This window comes from Electrophorus electricus, chromosome 4 (genome assembly GCF_013358815.1).
Source record: "Electrophorus electricus isolate fEleEle1 chromosome 4, fEleEle1.pri, whole genome shotgun sequence".
Lineage (NCBI taxonomy): Eukaryota > Metazoa > Chordata > Actinopteri > Gymnotiformes > Gymnotidae > Electrophorus > Electrophorus electricus.
This window is the reverse complement of record NC_049538.1, coordinates 26806663-26827193: the sequence shown is the minus strand read 5'-3', so window position 1 is coordinate 26827193 and position 20531 is coordinate 26806663. Positions and strand designations below refer to the sequence as shown.

The 20531-nt window shown below is 41.4% G+C and overlaps 3 protein-coding genes and 1 long non-coding RNA gene across 5 annotated transcripts in view; 3 read left to right on the top strand and 1 right to left on the bottom strand.

The window, feature by feature from the left end:
* Positions 1 to 3552, top strand: part of igf1ra (insulin-like growth factor 1a receptor) — a 71571-nt gene extending 68019 nt beyond the window's left edge. For both annotated transcript variants that reach the window (XM_035525026.1, XM_035525025.1), the window contains exons 20-21: positions 284 to 418; positions 2548 to 3552. In XM_035525026.1, the coding sequence (XP_035380919.1) occupies positions 284 to 418; positions 2548 to 3049 (637 nt within the window). In that variant the 3' untranslated portion in view covers positions 3050 to 3552. The remainder of the gene's footprint in view (positions 1 to 283; positions 419 to 2547) is intronic.
* Positions 3553 to 3555: 3 nt separating this feature from the next.
* Positions 3556 to 8236, top strand: LOC118241140. Its single transcript, XR_004775863.1, has 2 exons — positions 3556 to 4313; positions 7581 to 8236. It is a non-coding gene; the product is annotated as an uncharacterized LOC118241140 (long non-coding RNA).
* Positions 8237 to 8905: 669 nt separating this feature from the next.
* pgpep1l (pyroglutamyl-peptidase I like) lies at positions 8906 to 11516 on the bottom strand. Its single transcript, XM_027004016.2, has 5 exons — positions 11427 to 11516; positions 11208 to 11260; positions 10845 to 10961; positions 9581 to 9807; positions 8906 to 9251 (listed from the first exon to the last, which is right to left on the bottom strand). The coding sequence occupies exons 1-5, from the start codon at positions 11461 to 11463 to the stop codon at positions 9053 to 9055; spliced, it is 633 nt and encodes a 210-aa protein (XP_026859817.2). The 5' UTR covers positions 11464 to 11516; the 3' UTR covers positions 8906 to 9052.
* A 460-nt stretch (positions 11517 to 11976) lies between these two features.
* synm (synemin, intermediate filament protein) lies at positions 11977 to 20512 on the top strand. Its single transcript, XM_027004015.2, has 4 exons — positions 11977 to 12792; positions 14091 to 14215; positions 16417 to 16487; positions 16617 to 20512. Exons 1-4 carry the CDS (start codon positions 11998 to 12000, stop codon positions 18794 to 18796), a joined length of 3171 nt encoding a protein of 1056 aa, XP_026859816.2. The 5' UTR covers positions 11977 to 11997; the 3' UTR covers positions 18797 to 20512.
* Positions 20513 to 20531: the final 19 nt, after the last annotated feature.

The following is a 20531-nucleotide window of genomic DNA, read 5'->3' as shown; positions in this document are numbered from 1 at the left end:
GCGTCTAGTAACAGTTGGTCCTGCCGGGTGAAGGCTAGGCTGCAGCACAGCTATGAGTGGCCCGGGTGAGGACCTGCTGGAGGGTGTGGATGGAGGCAGGGGAGCCTGGGTTGGTGGGGTGAGGAGGATGCTGGGATAGTGTGCATCCAGCTGTGAGGAGTGTATCCAGTTGTGTTTCACTTTCTCTCGTGATCTCTTTCTTTCTCTCTCCCCATTGTCTCTCCACTCTCTCCTTCTCTCCCTCTCTTTCTCTCTCTCTTTCTTTCCCCCTCTCCCACTGTAGGTCGTTTGGGGTGGTACTGTGGGAAATAGCCACGCTTGCAGAGCAGCCATACCAGGGCATGTCCAACGAGCAGGTGCTACGCTTCGTCATGGAGGGTGGACTCCTGGACAAGCCAGACAACTGCCCAGACATGCTGTGAGTCCTGTCTCTGACCCCTCCCATTCAATGAGCCCCTCACCGAGAAACGTGTGGCTGGCCAGCAGTGAATGAAGTCAATAAGTCACTTAGCATCATCTCATCAATCTTAATTAGTCCAGAGTGTTTTGTTCATCAATTGCAACGTTAGCATTATAGGAGGAAAGGCCCCAAAGCCTACCATGGACCAGTGGCCAGCCGACTCTGCCTCTGCTCAGAGTGGAGGTTAACCCTTCTGCCCCCAGCCATGCTCTTCGTCTATTTACGGACACAGCCCAGTGCAGATATGATAACAGCGGTGCCTGTGTGGCCATGCGGAGCCAAGCGAAGCCCTGACTGGTGACATTTAAGTCACGGGTTAAAAGGAGCTGGGTGAGCTCACGCACACTGCCCCGGCGGAAAACTGAAGCCCATAGAAGGAATGCCACCATGCGTCGGGGGGGATGCCAGCCATTCCCTCGGCCAGATCGGTGTCTTGCCTGCCTGCTCCAGATGGACTCAACAAACAGACAATTAGCGGAACATCTTCCTCTGTGTGTGTGTGTGTGTGTTTCTGTTTGTGTGTGTGTGCGCACGTGCGCGTGCGTGCTGTTGATGTGTGCGTCATGGCGTATATACTTTCTCCTTTTCTGGGCTGATGTCAGTAAACAGGCATGTGGTCTTTCCCTTTCTCTCCACCTCTCTCCTCCTCTCTCCCTCTCCCCCCTTCCTCTCTCTCCCTCATCTGTCTCTCTCTCTCTCTCTCTCTCTCTCTCTCTCTCTCTTCCCCTCTCCCTCTGCCCCCATAGGACTGACCTCACTTTACAGTGCAGGACCGTTGTTGTTGTTCAGACACAAACCTTTGGTTACCATGACAGCTCCTCTGGGGCGTCACAGTAACGGGAGCGGGTGTGTTGAAAGGGCTGAACATATGCTCAGCTCCACCATAAAGAGCTGCACTACCAAATAAGGACAAATGAATATGGAATGTCAAATCCCAAACCTTCTACCTTCTCCGGTATTTTTGTACTGAATTTCCTTTTCCCTTGCATCACTGAACCCTCCACTTAGATGCCAGGCCAAAGTATTTTAAAAAAAGCGTAGCCTCCTGCCCTAAAAACAGGACTGTCATCAACGATCTTCAGCTGCTTTTTACTGCACTTGCCCAAAGCCTAGTTTAAAAAAAAAGACCTGAGATCAGTTCTCATCATTTGTGTGTGGTTATAAAGAAAAGAGACAGTGATGGTGCACTGATCAGGGTCTCCTCGCTCTGCCAACTGGCAATGAGCAATTGCTGACAGGCATTCATTACCCATCAGGTTATTATTATTATTATTATTGTTATTGTTTCTTTTGATCAGCCAAACAGCCAAGGCAGGTTTCTGGCCAGACCCCTTCCTGCTCCAGCTACTACAATGTTTTTCTCTCTCTCTCTTTAAGGGAGGCCACAAGCCCAGTTTAGACCAGCAGCATAATCAACTTTTCCAAGGGTTCTAAATGCGGGTACCCAAAAAGAAGCCGCCTCCCCCGTTATGGTGCCGGGACTTGCCGTGAGGCACGTGCGTACCCTGGAATGCCTGAGCGATGCTGGAGGGGCCTTCCGCTCCAGGCGGGGAGAGCTGGGCCCCAGGCCTTGGGGGAGGCTAGCCTCACCAGGGGCATTCTTAGCTTTTTTTGTGTAAGATGTGGTGAGCTTTGTTGTACCACGGCCAGCTGTAATGACACTGGTTCTTCTGATGTTGTTTTGAAGAGGTTTTTTTTTCTCCTCCGCCATGACAGCTTGTTGGATTGATCATCTGGAATCAGCTGTCTTGTATTTCATTTTCATTGGGGAGGGGAAGTATAAGTGTATAAGTGCCATTTTAGCACCTGTAGTTTGTGTGTGTGTGTGTGGGGGGGGGGGGGGTGCGGGGGTGCGTGTGCCTGCAGAATGCTCTTTGCTTAGTGGCATTTCCAGGTGGTTTCTGGCCTGGCTCTAGTGAACACTGCCACCTGTTGATCAGGTGGTGTTATATCATTATTTTAAGTTTGTTCAACATACTACATCTGTGAAAGTACACCCCTGTTCATTTGGGGGAGGGGTGTGTGTGTGTGTATGCACGTGTGTGTGTGTGTGTGTGTGTGTGTGTGTGTGTGTGTGTCCTCCACAGGTTCGAGCTGATGCGTATGTGCTGGCAGTACAACCCTAAGATGCGGCCCTCGTTCCTGGAGATCATCAGCAGTATAAAGGAGGAGCTGGAGTCATCCTTCCAGGAGGTCAGCTTCTTCTATAGTGAGGAGAACAAACCCCCTGACACAGAGGAGCTCGACATGGAGGTGGAGAACATGGAGAACGTTCCACTGGATGCTGCATCCATGCTGGCTCCAGCCTCCTCTCAGGGGGGTGCGGGGGCCTCCACAACCGTAACACCGACACAGCCGACGGGTTCGGGAGCTGCGCTGCCCTCGGCCCCTGCTCCCACCGCTTCCCCACCTTCTGCTGGCGCCTCACCAGGGGGTGTGGCCCTGGCCAAATGCTCGGGGCATGCGACGGCTAACGGGCCCACGCTGCTGCTGGGGGCGGCATTTGGTGAGACGCAGCCGTACGCGCACATGAACGGTGGGCGAAAGAACGAGCGACCCCTCCCATTGCCACAGTCATCGGCCTGCTGATCTGCCCCCACCGCCTCACGCAGGGTATCCCACAAACCCTTCCACTCTTTTTGAAGAAGTGGTCACATATACACCTTTTCTTACCTGAAGATTTAAACCCGTGGGCTGATGATGTCAGTAACCAGATAGACGGGATCCCACTGTAAATCAGTGGGTGGCTTATTTTTAATGATAACTATTAATTCATCTTTATTTTATCACAGTGGAGGATTTGGGGAAATAAGAGTTTGTGAGATGGAAAAAGGCTGCCTCTCTGGCAATATTTAAGATGACTCATCTAAGCATCGCACCGGGGAGCCTCAGAGCCAAACTCAGAATCATGTTTTGTTGCTTTTTATCCGATTCTTAATGTACTTCAAACTGGTATAGAGTATTCTCTACCAGAGAATCATTATAGAGACATTTTCATATTAGCCCAACATCTGAGCACTTTTTTTAAAGGATATGTGTGTGTGTGTGTGTGTGTGTGTGTGTGTGTGTGTGTGTGTGTGTGTGTGTGTGTGTGTGTGTGTGTGTGGGTGGGTGTGTGTGTGTGGGTGTGTGTGTGTGTGTGGGTGCAGTTGTGTGTTTTTGTATAGAACACGCACACCCTTCTCTAACGCTCTGCGCACCTCTTCCTCAGAGCTCTTTTGCTTCTCAGCACATTTATCTTCCATGGCGGAGAACCTCCACTAGGATGGTTCGTTCTTTTTCGGTCCTCTGCCTGTCGGAGCTGTTGCCCAGTTGGTCACGTTGCCCATGTTCCACCCAGTGGTTTCAGTCCATTTCAGGTGCGCCTGCTGACGTGATGGATGGGCCTTTTTGAAACTGCCAGATCTTTTTGCCAAATTGTTGCTTCTTTTTTTCATGCTAATCATCCCCATGATAGTGCCCGTTCCTTGCCCCCCAACACTTCTTTCATTTGAAACAAGAAATGATCGCCGTCGAGGAACTAAGCTCTTACACTGGCCTCATGTTTGTTTATATCCTTATTACCTTTTGTAATTCTCAGTCAGCTTGGTAAAGGAGTTGGCCTTCGCTCCCCTTTGCTATGTACTTTCTGACTGTGACACAGCCACTCGCTGATTCCTGAGAGATGGACAGCTTTGACGGAGCCATTGCAGGCAAAGCAAGTGGGATGCCAACTGCTGAGACAAATACACAGCAGAAGGGACAGGCTCAAAGTGGAAGAAGACAGACTGGGGAAGGGGGTAGCTGATTTCAACATTTGTTTGCAAAGACAAACCTTGGGCTGCAAAGACCAGTGAGGCATTGTACACAGCAGGTATTGTTATTAGTCTCTATACAACTCAGACTATTCTATTAGGGTCTTACAGTTGTATGTTAGACCACCAGATCATCTACACACATCATTGGTTTGTGTCACTTTTGATAACTTTTTTATGGTTCTGATGTTCACTTATTTGTCTGTACAGAAAGAAGCTGCTATTTTATTCTTTATTTCTTTTATGGATGTTATCTAAATATATATAAAGAAATCCTTCAGGTTTAATATTTTATGATCTCCACTACAGTCCATTTTCTTATGCTTTATACTCTTATAGCAAAAAAGGAACAAAAACAAAAAACAACAACAACATAAAAAGAAAAATCTATTTAAAAAGTGATTGTAGAGATTATCCATCTTGCCACATACAGTCCATTAATTGGCTTTTGTTTTTTTAGTCGTTTTTATTTCGTCAAATTATTATTATTATTATTATCAATCATGAGCGTTGTTGTTGTTATTGTGTTTGTGTAGGTTTTTAAAAATGCCATAGCTCTGTATGTGACTAGTTTTGACACCCTTGTAATGGGTAATATAACTCCCTTGTCAGTTGTCTAGCACTGCACCCACTCTCGCCCCCTGGGTGCAACTAAATCTCAGGTCACAGTTAAGGTTTTTCTCTCTCCAGGTGTTCTTGTCCTAGCTTCAGCTCCTAACATTTCACTCTGTCCTTTGGTGTAACCATGCCTTCTCACTCCTCTGCTTCCCCATGCAACTTTTCACAGTAGTGCATCTGCTTCCCCAGTGCCTCGTTCTCAAGGCAGGACTCATGAAATGTTTTCCTTTTTTGATTGAGGTTTGGTATTATAGCCCATATGCATAACTTCTTAGCAACTGACAGGGCTGATTGAGTTGTCTTAATTTGCCTTACAAACCACATCCACACAGCCACTTGCCAGCTCTCTCCAACAACACGCTACCATAGGTTCCCTTCTCCAACATCTCACCATTGTCAGGCAACACCGACAAAGGGGGCTTCACTGGTCAAATCTGATTTGCAAACCAAATACAGTAGGGTGGGTTAACGTTAGGTCATGGGGCCATGTCATTTCAAAGAGGTTGGTTGTGGTATTAGAAATTTCATGAGGTTGTTTTTTTTTCTTTTTTCACTTTGTACTTTGAGAAGTGTCACCAATGAATTATTTGTCCCTTCTTAGAAGGTTATTTATTTCATTCTATTTTATTTTTGTGCTATCAGTTTCAATCACTGTATAAATGGCCCAATGATTCAGTATAAAGTATATGATTTTTTTTATATATATTTTCCATGGTGTGATGACTGGGGACTTTTTTCATTTCCTTCAAGCATTTATCTACCTCACTCTTTATGTGTGTGTGTGTGTGTGTTTGTGTGTGTGTGTGTGTGTGTGTGTGTGTGTGTGTAAAGATAAAAGTACATCTCACTATCTTTTCATGTCTGTAGGTGACAACCTCAGTCTCTTAATTAAAAATCTATCAATAACACAAACTACACACTCCAAGAGGGCTGGAGAGAAGGGGGCAGGGCAGCTTTAATTGTGTCAGCATGGTCCATGTTTATAACATCCCATTCTGCCTAATCCACAACATAGGTGGGATCTCATGGTCATTCGGGTTTTTTTAAAGACATTCACCATAGGAGGTTTTCCAGAAAAAAGATTTGGAGGGAAAAAAAAGTGTTGGTGTCATCAAAACCCTTGATGTTTTTTGAGGTTTTTTTGCACATTGCAGAAAATGCTTCTAGATCCCGTAGTGATGAAGCACTCTAGTGAGTACGTTGCTCTACCTGGTGAAAACCCCCATTACCTGTGGTAGAGCAGAAGACCATGTGAGTGCCTATGTGAAGTATAAACATGAGAGAGCAGCCGGTGTTTGAGACCAAGCCCAAGTGCCTTGGCCATCTTCTCTCCACTCTGTAACATGCAAGGATTTCCACAACCAGGAATCCTCAAATCATGCCGCTAGCTTTGAGGATTTAGCCTACATGATTGCATTCAAATACTTTTACTGAATTTCCAAAGCATGGGCACAGAAGTAAAATGAAGAGATAAAAGTTTGGTTATAGACTAAGCTGAAGCCAACAAAACCACTATTTGGCATTGATTTGCTTTTCATATGGGCCCTATCATTCTTGAACATGACGAAGTTTGACAGTTAACACAGTTTACAGGTTTTTAGCTCACCTAATTATTCAGGCCTCAGAGGATCTCTAAGGGTGGAAGGCTGACCCATGTAAGGCTAAAATTGCAGTTGTGCATTTAATCATCATGATGCATGCCTGTGACAAATGGTATGTGATCTAGAATTTCCCAGAAGATGCAAAAGCCTTTATTTTTTGCAGAAGCTGTTATGCAGAGCAGCTTACAATTTCAGTCATGTTACAGAGGTAGTGTTAGTAGTCTTGCCCAAGGACTCTTATTGGTGTAATGCCTGGACAGGGGCTTGAACCCTTGTACCACACAGGAGAGGCACTATTGTTACCCACTATACCAAGCACCAACAATACTTTTAAGATCTTGTGCTCATCTCACAGAAGAGACGTGACCCTGTCCAAGCCTCAGTGCTGATACTGAGCATGTGCAATGGCGTGTCCCACTTGCAGTCACCCAAGCATATCCCTCTCTCTACAGAAGTCGTACTGATGGGTGCTTCAGTTTATGTTTCTCCAAAAAAACCCAAAAATGCTTTGGCCTTTCCAGACTTTAGACTGGATGCATTGTAGCAGTAATCAGACCTGCCCGACTTTCATCTCCTAAAGAAGTACCATTGCGTTAACACTTTGGTGCCATTACCTTGTCATTCCTTGATGTCACCAATCGCACTTAACATGCATTGACCAGCCAAAGATTTGAATGGTCTGGGCCCAGTTGCTTAAAAAACACATCAGACACTATAATGATCTTAGCCTGTAATGGTCATATTGTATTATTACCCCCATGAGTGTTCTTAAGATGTACATTAAATGCTTTTCTATTAGGACATAATCTCTGCCTTTTAGGTAGTATCATTTTCACCACTCTAATAGTTCAGTGTGATCTTAACAATGCAGTATGTGCTTTTGGCAAACTGGGTCCTGATATTAAGTGTTTGGCATTCTGAAAACTATGTTTCTACACACTGTATTGCCTTTAAAATATCATTCTGTTTCTTTTCCTTGGAACCACACATGAAGGGCCTAATATCATTAAGATAGTCCTACACTCTATTCTATTTCTGAGAGAAAAGCTCTCGCTCTTTTCTCTACTGCTGCTCACAATATGCTGCTTCCCACTCTTATGTTTTTAGGCCTCTCCATTACAGCTGGCTTCCTGAAGCCTTGGACAGGTGGCAGACCTCAGCAGAATCATTAAATGCAAAAAGATTTGAGATTCATTGCAGGTAACTGAGTGAATGTCTTTGAAGCACAAAGGCGAGTTAGTGGCCCATATGCTTAACAACCCTGCAAGTTCTGTTTCATGGCACTTAACAAAAAGGAGTTTTTAAACCCCTGATCGGTAGTAACCTTCTGGAATAGAAATTTCAGGGCTGCAAATGGGGCCAGTGATGGGGAGACCTGGTTGGGAGATCAAGTTGCTGGAAAAAATAAAATAAAAAATTGCATTTTTTGCATGGCACAGGACTGAATCCAAATCACCATTCTTTACAAGGCCTCGTGCTTGTGTTGCATATGTATATGGATGGGAGTGTATCACATATAGATGTAGTGGTGTAGATTTTGATGTCTTTATGATGAAAAAATAGAAATCATTGCTATTTATTTGTTTGTTTTTTTCCTGTAATGAAATGGAAAGGGGTTGGCTTGTTGCAAAGTGAATGTCAGTTTTCATTAAATGCTGCCAAGGTTATTTAGTTAAATGTAGGTTACAGATCTGCTCCAGAAATACAAATACATACAGACACAAACAGGACAACGATGTCCAGTAGATTACGGGTAGTCATGACAGAGGGTTAACATGACTAGAATTTTAAAGAGATACGTTTACAGTAGAAATGGCGCTTGTTGCATTGTCAGTTCTTTGCAAACCTGAAGGTAGATTGACTGAGAGTTTCTCTCTCTCTTTCTCTCTATCTCTCTCTCTCAAGTATAATATTAATAATTTTAATGTATTTCTTCAGAATGCAAAACCTCAGGTTTAGAGAAGATGCATGGATGCATTCTAATTGCAATAATGAGCTTGAGGTTTTATAAAAATAATTTTCCAGGCACTGTTAATTTGCTTGGCATTCCGGGGGGAAAAAAAAAAAAAAAAAGGAAAAAAAAAAAACACCCCAAAAATAAAAAAAATAAATAAATATAAAGGGGCCTCATTCTACTGTACTGAGACATTTTTGATTGATGCTTTTAATTTTTCTTTTCGCAAAGAAATGTATCTGTGTGTTACTGAACAGATTGGTAGAGACTGATATGGTGAACCAGTTTGGCTGGTACTTTCATCTTCTCGTAAATGATGTTTCTGAGGACACCTCGTGTTTTATTTTCTCCTCACCTCTAGTTGAGATGGTATACTTTTTACATACCATTGGCTAAATGTGTATCTGAAGAATTTTCATGTATTTTCTCTTTTTTTTCTTAAAATTTGAATTAAAAAAAAGTGAATGAGACAGAAGGCCAATGTTGATCTTTTCTTATTATGTCTTTGTTAATACACTTAGATGTTTGTAACTGGACAACATCAGCATGCTTTACTGCTCTTGAAGAAGCACTATTCTGTAGCTTGCTTTTAGTCTTCCAGTACATTCTTCTGCTCAAACTGTTGTCAGCCTGCACTGCATGTGGACTTGGTGGGTGAACTGCTGTGTTTGTCCAACTGCTGTAGCAGAGCCAGGATGATGGCCTGGAGCTGTGGCACCAGCCTGTCTGGGTGTGCCAGGCTGCCTGAGACAGGCACATGAATTAGTGCTGCCCTCCTTTGTCCGTAGTACAGAGAGCAGTAGTACACAAAATCGCACAAGTACCTGTGAGCAGAGGACATGTTACACACTCTGGCTTTTGAGGTAAAACCCAACGGTGAACTAATGCAAATATCTAAATTGCCATACAACATAAATGGTTAGTCAGAGATAATAATACTGATTCATGGCAATACTGGTAATTACATCAGTACTGATGCAAAACAATATTAGCAGTATCGGTTTGATTTCACCAAATTCAGAATGTGTTATGCAATGCACATTCTCAATTCTGGCAAATGCTTTTTAAGTAAAAAAAAAGCTTAACATTAATAATAAATAACAGCAGTATATTTAGTAACTTAACAATAAAAGTGTGGCAAGCAAATACAAACCTTCCAGCATCCCTAGAGTAGATGATATATATTCCCTGTCCTTTCAAGTGCTTGGCAAGGGACCTCATGCTTATAATAGAGTCTAACTGCTCAGCTCCTCCTTCAATGCAAAAGTTACCAGCAGGACAGAAACCACACACATCTCTGTCTTTGTAGTCATGGTTCTTTGCTGTCTGTTCTAGAATGATGCATTTGGTTCCTGGTGCTATTCCCAAATGGACAGCAACCTGTTAATCAGACAGAAATTATGTGGTGAGGAGTGGAAACTTGGATATTATCATCGTTTTAAACCAATAAAAAAGCTTCATAGCTTCAAAACCTTGATGACTGCAAATAGAACAACTTGTTCTAAAGGGTGCATCAATTAAATGGCATATCTTGGATGTTATTTATAGGGTTCAAACAAATTATATTGTACCGTATCATTTCCAAGTACCAGATTTGTTTGGACCATTTTTCTACAATTGCTAAAGGTTTTCTTAATTTTGTCATAATCACTAGGGATACAAAAGCAATATTTTAACTGGATGACCTATGTGGGGACAGAGCTGGTACTTTTATATTACACTGGGAACAAGCCTTTGCCACAGACCCTTAAAGTATGTGGCTTATCAAATCTCTATTGGCCACTAAAAGTCTTGTATTTACTGGCATTCCTCTGATAATAAGCAAATAATAAGTGCTAAACATTATATTCAGCTTACTCAAATAAAAAAAAATCATGTTTCATCTACTTATTATTATAAAGCATCAGAATATGTAGCTTTGCAGTTCTAAAATGGCCATATTTGGGCACAATTAAAAGCAATAAATCATTTTCCCAATGATTCTTCTTCATGTTAGGAAACAGCTATTTTACTGACACTTATTGACCTGGATGTTTCAGAGATTCTGTACTAAATCTATTTTACGCATGCCTCCCTCTCCCTTTGGGGTTTTTACTCTATGGAGCATAAACTGGTTCATTTAAAGACTATAAAGCAATCTCATGTGAGCTGCACTTTCAGAGAATAAAATGTAAAAATATTAATTACTTTAATAAATATTGTTTCCTATTTTTTAGCTTCAAAAATGACTTATTGCTCCTTTATGGGACTAACCTGAATGGACAAGATTGCCTCTTTGAGTATCTCATGCAGCACTGCAGCACATTTCCTAACAGAATTAATAAGTAAAGAAAGACTCTGGGGTAAATAGCAGCATGCTTTGGCTCAAGACCTGCCAAGGTTGTTGAAACTGTCTTAATTTTTTATGTTTTTCTTACCTTTGGTTTCATATTCTGCCATATTTCAGCAAGGATTTGTTGAGCTTTTGCGTAACTTACAGGAATTTCAGCCGTCTGGGCCTCTATACCCTCACCAAGTCCTGTTATTTTCCAGCCCTGTGGAATATGCCAAATTTAACCTCTTTTTTCAGCCTTATTGAGACATGAAATCTGATATTTGGATATTTAAATGTAAGAATTGCAAACAATTATCTGAATCACTCAAGTAAATTACTTTTCTACCTGAATGCCACACTAACACACAGAAAGCAATGTTTAGCCTTACAGAATTTTAAATTCAGTTTTAAGTTAATATAATCACCGAAATCATTTTCGTTGTGTGAACATCAAAAAACGTCATACCTTGGCTGCTTCCCAACTTGGATTTACCAAGCACTGCCGGAAAGGACCAAATTCTGAACAAATATCATTAAAAAAAAATGACTGGCAGAAAGTGTGGCCAAAGCAAACGTATGAAAAACTGCTCAGTCAAGATTCTTCTAACTAGATCTGAATAAGGTAGCATGTGCTTCACCAGACGTAACCTTGTTTAAAGCCTAAGTGCAAGAAATTTCCACGGACCTGTTACCAAAACCAGGTCTTGTTTAGAATCGCCCATCCTCCTCGAAATGTTAAAAATAACAACACATCTTTACTCTTGTTTGTTTGAGACGCATAACGATTTCAGCAATTCTCTCAAACTGCATCGCAACTGTCTCAAGACATAGAATAACAGGCTTCAAAGAAAGTTAGGTTCTGGTCTGCTTTTGGAATCTAAACGGACCGCATCAACTTCATAACTTGAGTCTTCAGTGGGCGCTGCCTGCTGCGCAACCGAAGTCAGGACGAGTGAGCCGAGTATGCGTTCTGCATTGCCCGTTTCCCTCCACTTGGGAGAGCCACTCCATCACAGTGCTGAGGAAACGTTTTCTTTTCACATCTGCTTCTGAGGGGGACGTATGAGCGCTTAGACTAATTAATGTGCGCCACCCGACTGCGTCCGACAAGCTTTTCCCAACCTCGCCGCAGCGCAGCTTTATCTCAAGACGCGCCACCGACAACGGAGGAATTATTCAACCTCCCCTTTTTTTAAAAAAAAAAAAAAATTACGACTTTGTAATTTCAGTGCTTCGCTTATACGAATTCGGAGAAAATGTTTTCGTTCAGGACGCCGTTTGAAAGCGAAAAGCTCCAACTTCAGGAGCTCAATCAAAGGCTTAGTCAGTACTTGTCGAGAGCAAAGTTATTAGAGCAAGAAAATGCCTGCTTAATAAAGGAAATACATACGATTCGACAAAACAGGTCTGGAGAATGGGAGAGCAAGCAGATGGCCGAACTGCGAGAGATGAGGCGCTTGGTGGAACAGTTGTCTTTTGAGAAAAATAAAGCAGAGATGGAACGAGAAAGTCTCCGCAAAGAATTTCAGCTGATCCAAGTGATGCATTCTGATGAGTCCGCTGTAAACAAAGGTATCGATGGTGAACTGAAAGGCTGTGAAAGGCAGCTCCACCACTCTAACCAGACCAACAAAGCACTGGAAGAGTGCTTGCTTCAGCTTGAGAATGAGTATGCTTTTTTGGAAAATGCTCATAGAAAGGAAATTGGCTACCTTAGGAACCAGACGCACGACCGAGCTTTACCTGTTGTGACTCAAACATATGGACCAGCAGCAGTTGGGACGGACGAAGTCCAAGAGTACGCGCTTGCCCTGACCGACAGCTGGGGGGATACTTTAGAGATGTATCAGCAAAGGGCTGAAGAAATTGAAGAATCGATAAAAGCGGATCGGGCGAGACTGGAAGACATTAGAAGAGAGAAGATGCAATACGCTTCGGAACTGAATAAACTGAGAGAAGAATTGGAGAAACAATCCCGCGTGCAGATGGATCTTGAGGAACAGTTCGTGAACATGCAAGAAAACTTTAGAGGAGAGGTCAATCAGTATCAGGTAAGTGAACAAAAAAAAAATTAAAGATGAAATCCTCAGATATTGAAATTAGTCTGCTGAAAACGTTAATCTGTGTACAAATATCACATATCCTTCCCGGAGGAGTGCCACACCCACTCTTACCCCCAAAAAAGTAATAATGGAAGCAGCTGTTGTTCTGGTCTACGAAGTGACAGAGCCTTAAAATAATCACCTTCACCTCACAGAAAACTGCTAGACGATGTATTCTGTACTCTGTCTCACATATTAAAATGTAATTATAACAAAGATAATCTGAGAAGTGCATATCCTATGGTCGCTCTCAAACTTGACCGAATAGTTTATTATGCCATACAGTCTTCACAACCATAAGAGAACTCTTCTACAGGAACATTAAGCAGCCGGGCTAATGATGTTAGCCTAATGAACACTTGCTCATTGGATTATTAAAGTCAATGCTGTATTGTGTGCTACGCAGTTAAAAGCCCAGAGGGACAGTGTTGGGATTTAGATGGAACATTAATATTGTAAAAACAAAGAAGCAAAAAGTATTCTATGACATGTTAATGTAAGTAACACAGAAGTATTGATATTCCTTGACCCAGCATGACAGGAGATTAAAGACTACATTCTCCAGAGGATGAAGGTTTATGTGCCTTGATTACTTCAATGTCTTGTGGGCCTGAGCTACTTGATGAATCACTTAATAGCCTAGTTAAGGCATTTGGCTGTGAGCCATCTATCAGGCCTCTCTCTTTCAAATGAGCATTGGCAGTGTGTGTGTGTGTGGGGGGGGGTTGATTGTTGCAACAGGTACATCACAAAACATCTTTTCACCAGAATCACTTGAATCACTCAAGTGAATTATGTGATTCACTTGGATCAGTCAGTCAGATCACACAGATCACTATTTTCTAATTTTAAGAGGAGACAGTTCATTAGCCTGGTATTGATAGCCCATGATAAGCCACTTCGATGCATAAATATTTATTTTGTTTTTATCAAGATAAATAAAGATAATTAAATAAAGATCAACACAAAAGCTAGCTCTTCACTAAATTACATTCATCCTCATAAACGGTATGGTATTCTTGAGTTTAATGCTGATTTACTTTTGATGGGCTTCCATGTACAGAACAGAAGTGCCATGGAGATCACCTTACCACTTACCTACCCACACCCTCCTGCAGAGTCTAGTTCTACCCATAATCAGACTTAAATGACTCAAATATTCATGATTTTGATTCACAGTTGAAGAAGTTTAAAAAATAAAATAAAAATATTTTAAAAAGCAAGCTAACTTTCTTGTTCTCTTGCAGATGATTATTGAAGAGCTGGAACATGAGCGCAGTCTTCTGGCCAACACTATTTCAGAAAAACTAAAGGATCACCAGGACCTCCTACAGGTCAAGATGGGGCTTGGTATGGAATTGGCTGCATACAGGTAGGGTCTCTTTCAAGTAACACCCACAGGTATTCATATTAGAAGCATTATATTTAGATACATACCAGAAGCTTTCAGTAATGTGAGTAGAATTTTACTAGATGATGATGAGATAAAAAGACTTAATTAATATGGGAGTGCAAGCTTCAATGTGTTCTGTTCTTTCCCAGTAACATGATTCCCATCTATTTGTGATATTTCCTGTAAGCAGGGGGCGTCGTGCATTTCTTTTTTTCTGAGGGTGGCACAAATAGAAATGGAAAATGGACAAATAGTACACATATAGTGCACAAATGGAAAATCAACACAAATGAATTAGAAATCTGTAAACTGCATAAAATGGTAATTCATACTAAAGCCTTTAAAAAATCAAAAGGCTGCACTAGAAGCCGGACCATAGCTAAGGAATGGAGGGGGAAAATGTAAGATGCAGAAGTGACAGTGATGCGACAGTTAAGTGGGGTTCCTCTGCCAAGTCCATTAACTCTGTATATAACCAGAAGGACTTTATCCTGCTTATTCTTGAGCTATTTCATGACTACAGTACAGCCACTGTCATTTATCTTTAAAATTACACAGTGGTGAATTTAACTAGTTAACATTTGACCTTATCCTGGTACTTCCACCCTACTATTGACTATGGAGAGCAAACAGAGGTGCTGCCCTCAGATGTGTTTTAAGTCTTGCATTGTTTTTGGGGTTTTTTTTACTGTCAGTGGTTTCAACCATAATATAATGTCCTAGTGAAAATGATATTCATAATTACCGTTATGTGATTGGGGGATGATGAGAAAGTTGAAAAAGAGGGAGTTCAACTTGAAAAATAAATGAAATGAAATTAAGTGGTGCTGTGTTTGCAATGTAGTCATGTGATACAAATTAATTCAATATCAATAGAATAAAAATATCAAACCTCCAAAAAAAAAAAAAAAAGACGAGGGTGTATGTTCTATGGCCGTGAATGCATCTGCACATAGCTCCATATTGTCTTCCCAAGGTCTTGTGCCAAAGCAAACATAGTGAAAAATGAAACATGGCCCCTTCCCAAATCTTTGAAGTGACGTTAACAGAATAACATCTGCTCCACTGGTTTGCAAACTGCATACTATGCAGTGAAGGCAAACTGGCACTGCAAGCTTGCTCTGCTATGTTTACACATTGCTGAAATTTGCATGTTTTCTGTATTTCTAATGCTATTTTATAGCAGATACAAATAACTTCCATGCTCAAACTGTTGTGTCATTTCTGACACATAGTTCTGAGATCTGTATGAGTGCTGAGTCCTACAGAGACCACAGTGTCCACCCTTAGCTGTTGGAGTTTATTTTTAGTGGTTTTATCACCAAAGCAACAGAGCAACTTCAGTTTGGCCATTTGGAAGAGCTATAGAGAGTCACACTCTTCTCTCCACTGTTGAGAGATGGTTGAGAGGTTGGATCAAAATAGCCTTGGTTATTGATTGTTTGTTATAGATATTGCAAAGACATGCCCATTCCTCAAATGTAAATAAGATGGCACCATGCCTTTTGTATAACTCAGATTTCATAAATGTAGGGCAGATACACTGTAAATGCCATTTGTTTGAAGAGCTGTTCACTTTGTCAGAATATGGCAGTACACATTTTATCAAACAACATTTTCTGTATAGGCTTTTAGATAAAAGATCTAATTATCAATCTATATTAAGACTATAACTCTATAGAGTTATATACTTAAAGTGTCTTCCTTCTTAAATTGGAATGCAAGCAAGCAAATGTGTCTGTCACAGCACCACATTCTAAGCCATAAAGAAAACAGAGCGTTGTGCTTGTTATTTTTAGCTTGGTCTTTCAGCAGACACAGAGGTGACATCCACAGGGGATATTCTGAACAGTAGCTCCAGTAATGTATTCCTTTTTTCCCCCTTCACTGTGAAGCTGTGAAGCTATACACTAGCACCATTAAGGTAGGTTTCATAGAATAACCTGCAAACTGTTATTGCTTTTTTTCTATGTAGGAGAAGGTCTATCCGTGGTTATCTGTTTTTGCTTCAAGTTTAAGGTTTTGCTTGCTGATGGCTGAAGAATGTGATCAGCACTTTCCAGACAGTTGAAAGGAATAATCAAGAAAGCCCAGATGGTTTGGTGGCATAGCTCCTCCTGCCTCCAACTAAAACAAAATCTGTAAATAACCTTCAGACTTGATTTTGTTGTTCTTCATAGGGCACTCCTGGAAGAAGAAGGAAAACTTGCTCAGATGAGGGCTAATCGTCATTCAAGAGAAAGAATAATAGGTACTATTGTGTTGTGTTTTTTATCCCATTTTTCTATCTGTAAGGTCCAATATTCAGCATTATTCAATACATTACTGGAAACAATAGTTGGTTCATTTTCTTAATACTATGCTTTGCTTTCTCTCGTAGATATTAAACTGCCAACTGAACATTACACTCCTAGGACCTCCACCATGACAGCTATTCAACCACAAATGGGAAGGCATTTTATGGGGTATGATGTCAGATATATGGAGCCCATTTTCAAATTGAGAAAATCCACTGATTCCTATGAAGCCGTCAGGACTGTACCTATCACTGTGATGAGCCAAGCCAAACAGAGCCCTGCTGCAAGAAGGGATATGATCTCTTTCACCGAAGCAACACAAGCCACAGCTACAAAAAGTGTGCCCATACATGTCGTCTCAGCCAGTGGGAGAACCAAAGAAGTGGTGGAGGACACAAGCGTGAAAATCATAGGGGAGTCACAGGACCCACCAAGGACCCACCCTCCCCAGTCAGAAACAGGAAACGAGCCTGTATCCATGGTTTCACCAACAGCAGAGCTGAAATCGGTGAGAGTTGTGTCACCTCCCATGATGAGCCTCAGCACCACAGACGAAATACAGAACGTTGTTGATACAGGGAACGCTGAAACTGGTCCTGCCAAAGCAACAGTGAAACCAGTTGAAACACAGTTTGTCCAACAGCAGGAGTCCCAAGATGATGATCAAAGAGATTTTCAAGCACCTGGAAAAGTGGAACCGAAGGTATATGAAGGTAAGGAACAAATATTAGACTCTGTGTCCATGGAAGAAATTATTGAGAAGGTAATAAAACCAGTGGGATTGGATACCAAGCTCGGCTCATCTGCTGATTCAAAGATCACATGCCATGTAGAGAAAACAGAGCAAGAAGATGGAAGCACTAAGACCCAGATAGTCCTGCAGACAAAAGTGGAAGAGGATGTAGATTTGTCAGATGACTCTGCTCTCAAGGAACTCCTCAGTAAAGGGGTGAAAAAAGTCTCTCTGGAGGATATTGAGGGTACCCCAACAGGAAGCATGATTCATAATCTTCTCAGTCTTGGTCTTCAAGGTGAAAGTTTAGAAAACAAATCTGTTAATGTGGAGATAATAGAGGAGCCTGTAGAAAGTGATGAAGAAGGGCAAGTTGAAATTGAGGAGACTATGGAGATAAAGTCCAATCCTTACTTCAAGGCCTCGGCAATGTTCTTGATTGAAGAGTCAGAGAATGAACCTCAGACAACGAAACAACATGAGAGTACAGATGAGACTCTGAAAGCCTCAGGACATGGCATTAGTGGATCTGTGCATGTTCAGGAGATGTCCAGAGATGAGAGTCTGCCATACTATTCTCATGGCCAAGAGACTCAGGAGTACATTGTTTCTACCCCTGAAGACAATATGTCTGAATCAGAGGAAGGTGGTGGAATTATGTCTTATGGACATTATGGAGTTGTGGAAGACCTTTCAGATGAGAGATACTACCAGGAAGAAACTCTTCCTACAAGCACGAGGTACTCTGACGAAGGTGACAGAGAGACACTTGTGTATGTCGAAAGAGACAGTTTTCCAGAGTGTATAATTGAAGAAGAGGTACATGTTTCTCCAACGGTGCAAGAGTCTATACTGGAGGTCCTGACAGAAGGGTCATTGGACCCCAGAGAGCAGTTGGAGGGGACACTGGAGCAATTGGAGGCAACAGTGCCTGGAACCCTGAATGAAGAGCTTTCACTTCTCAGACAGGCTGATGAAGGTTCCGACATTTCCATTGATATCAAAAAAGTAGAAAAGGCCTCAGATAATGGAACCACGACCATTGTGGCACAGGTCAATGTCACTCAGTGCCTGGAGGAATCGGAGCTGCTGGATGATCAGGCAGATGACCTGAACCAAGAACAGGTGATGGCAGCACTACAATCCTCCCACCCTGAGCTGGACCAAGCCTTCGCTGCTGGAGCTGATGGAGGCGATAAGATGAGAATCTCCAAAACAGAGGTCCAAATGGAGGACATGCCATGGATGACCAACCCTGAGGAAACTGAAGACTCGTGTTTAGCTAGTGAATTTGGTGAGACAGAGAAAATCATCAGGCTGGAGCCTAATGAGAGATCCTTCAGTTTGCAAATGGATAACAACAGCTCATCTGTGTCAACAAGCACAGGAGGAGAAGATTTTGGAGGACAGAGAGAGGACGAGGACAGTGTCCAAGAATGTTTACCAGCCCAGGAGACTCACCCTTCACTGACAGACACTCATGAGAAAAGAGTTGCTACCATTTACCTGGAAAGCTCAAAGGAGGATTAGCTTACAAAATTGTTTATTTGCCAGATAAGATTTCCGTTTAGTCACATTTAATCACTCATAATCTATTCTTTGCTATTTAGACTTTTTATGTGAATTAACTCCTCTTTAAACTTGTGATGAGGTTTTATTGGAAATGACAAATAGCATACAGCTACACTTGTATTAAAATCACTGTTTGCTGTATTTCCTTTATCCATTTCCTTTATTTCTTGAATACATTGCTTTTATTGGCAGTGTATTTTTATACAAGATGCATTACCTTTATTTTCTGGTTCCAATAAGATACATAGCACAAAAGGTATTTTCTAATTGGTAACATACCCTATATGCAAATATATTTGGTGTTCACCAGAGCATTAAGAAAAATGTTTTAAGAGAGCTTGTAAGAAATGTAATGTCATGTTTAATAGAAATGTAAAAATAGATGCTGGAAGTTCAAAAAGCACACAGAACAGGGGCCCTTCAGTTTTGACACAAAACTGTTGATTTTACCTATGGAGTGAAACATGGTTGGACATTCTTTCAAATACTGATTTTTTTTTAATCATAACCACTTAATAAGCAGGCTTTCGCAGTATAACGTAGATTTGACTTCTGTGAGTTTCTTGCTTTGTGATTAACATGACATTTTAAGTGGTCCTTGCTGCCTTTTAGGTTCTCCAGTCCTTAAATAACCTTAATTCAGCATTTACTAATACAGCCACCAGTGCTTTCAAAATGAGGGAAACATTTCCATTCCACTGTAATAAGTGAGAGCAGCATAGAGAGCAAAAAGTAGACTTCTAACACAGTAGTGTTTGCGTGTGTTACATGGTTGCCATAAAGTCTTTCAGAACCAGGGTTTACATAATGTGGTTATTTTTTGGACCATGGCACGTGTTACTGGTGGTAGTGGAGAAGAAGGAAGTAGGAGAGAGTGAGGTGAGGAGAAGGAGACAGAGAGAGGCCAGTGTACAGCATAGTCGGCCTCTTTAGAGGGCTCTGCAGGTCTTAGATGTTATCAATAAATGATGGTGAAGAACACGATAAGCAATTTGTTTCTTATGTTCTCAAAGAACTATTTGCAAAAAAATAGGTGCTGCACATGTATCTTGTGTTTTATATTTTTGCAGTTAGCATAATGTTTTACATTACATGGGCAAGGATACTATGTACTAGCACACACAAAGACTATAACACTTGGTTTTGGTGAAAGTACCAGCACTTTAATTCAGACAGCTTTCATTTAGGTGTATGGCACAGTGTAGCATGGATGGCAGTTTTGTGTGTGTTCCTAATAGTAAGGGTATAAACATTCTAGCCTCTTTAATGATTAAAAACAAAACTTAGCACAGGATGCATCATTTTTAAAGAACTTAGGGACATTGCTAATAAATTATCTGCAAAAACAATGGGATAATATTTAAGAAATCATTTACACTATAATCTTATCTTATTATGGTGTTAACTGAGATTTTGATTTCTTTATGTTATATGCACAAGCTTTTTGAAAACAAGTATAGAACAAGCATCATGTTTTATGTGATATGCACAATGATAAAGCTTTTACTGTCATCAAGAAAAACTGGAGAGGACATAAACAGAGTTTGAGGTTTAATGAAGAGTAAAAAGAAAGTGAAGTCTGACTCCAAATTATTCAATTATTAATTAGTTTTTGTCACCTTTTCTGTCTGGCTATTGGTTCCCACCTCAAAAACAATAAACTCTTCATGTGTGCTTCAGTGTCAATGTCATA

Excerpts from the sequence above, each read along its gene's own strand:
- synm (XM_027004015.2), top strand. The coding sequence starts at position 11,998 with ATGTTTTCGTTCAGGACGCCGTTTGAAAGCGAAAAGCTCCAACTTCAG. Across the intron at positions 12,793-14,090 it reads GAGAGGTCAATCAGTATCAG|ATGATTATTGAAGAGCTGGA; the intron begins GTAAGTGAACAA and ends GTTCTCTTGCAG. Across the intron at positions 14,216-16,416 it reads ATGGAATTGGCTGCATACAG|GGCACTCCTGGAAGAAGAAG; the intron begins GTAGGGTCTCTT and ends TGTTCTTCATAG.
- pgpep1l (XM_027004016.2), bottom strand. The coding sequence starts at position 11,463 with ATGGGCGATTCTAAACAAGACCTGGTTTTGGTAACAG. Across the intron at positions 9,808-10,844 it reads GGCAGAATATGAAACCAAAG|GTTGCTGTCCATTTGGGAAT; the intron begins GTAAGAAAAACA and ends TCTGATTAACAG. Across the intron at positions 9,252-9,580 it reads TACTCTAGGGATGCTGGAAG|GTACTTGTGCGATTTTGTGT; the intron begins GTTTGTATTTGC and ends CTCTGCTCACAG.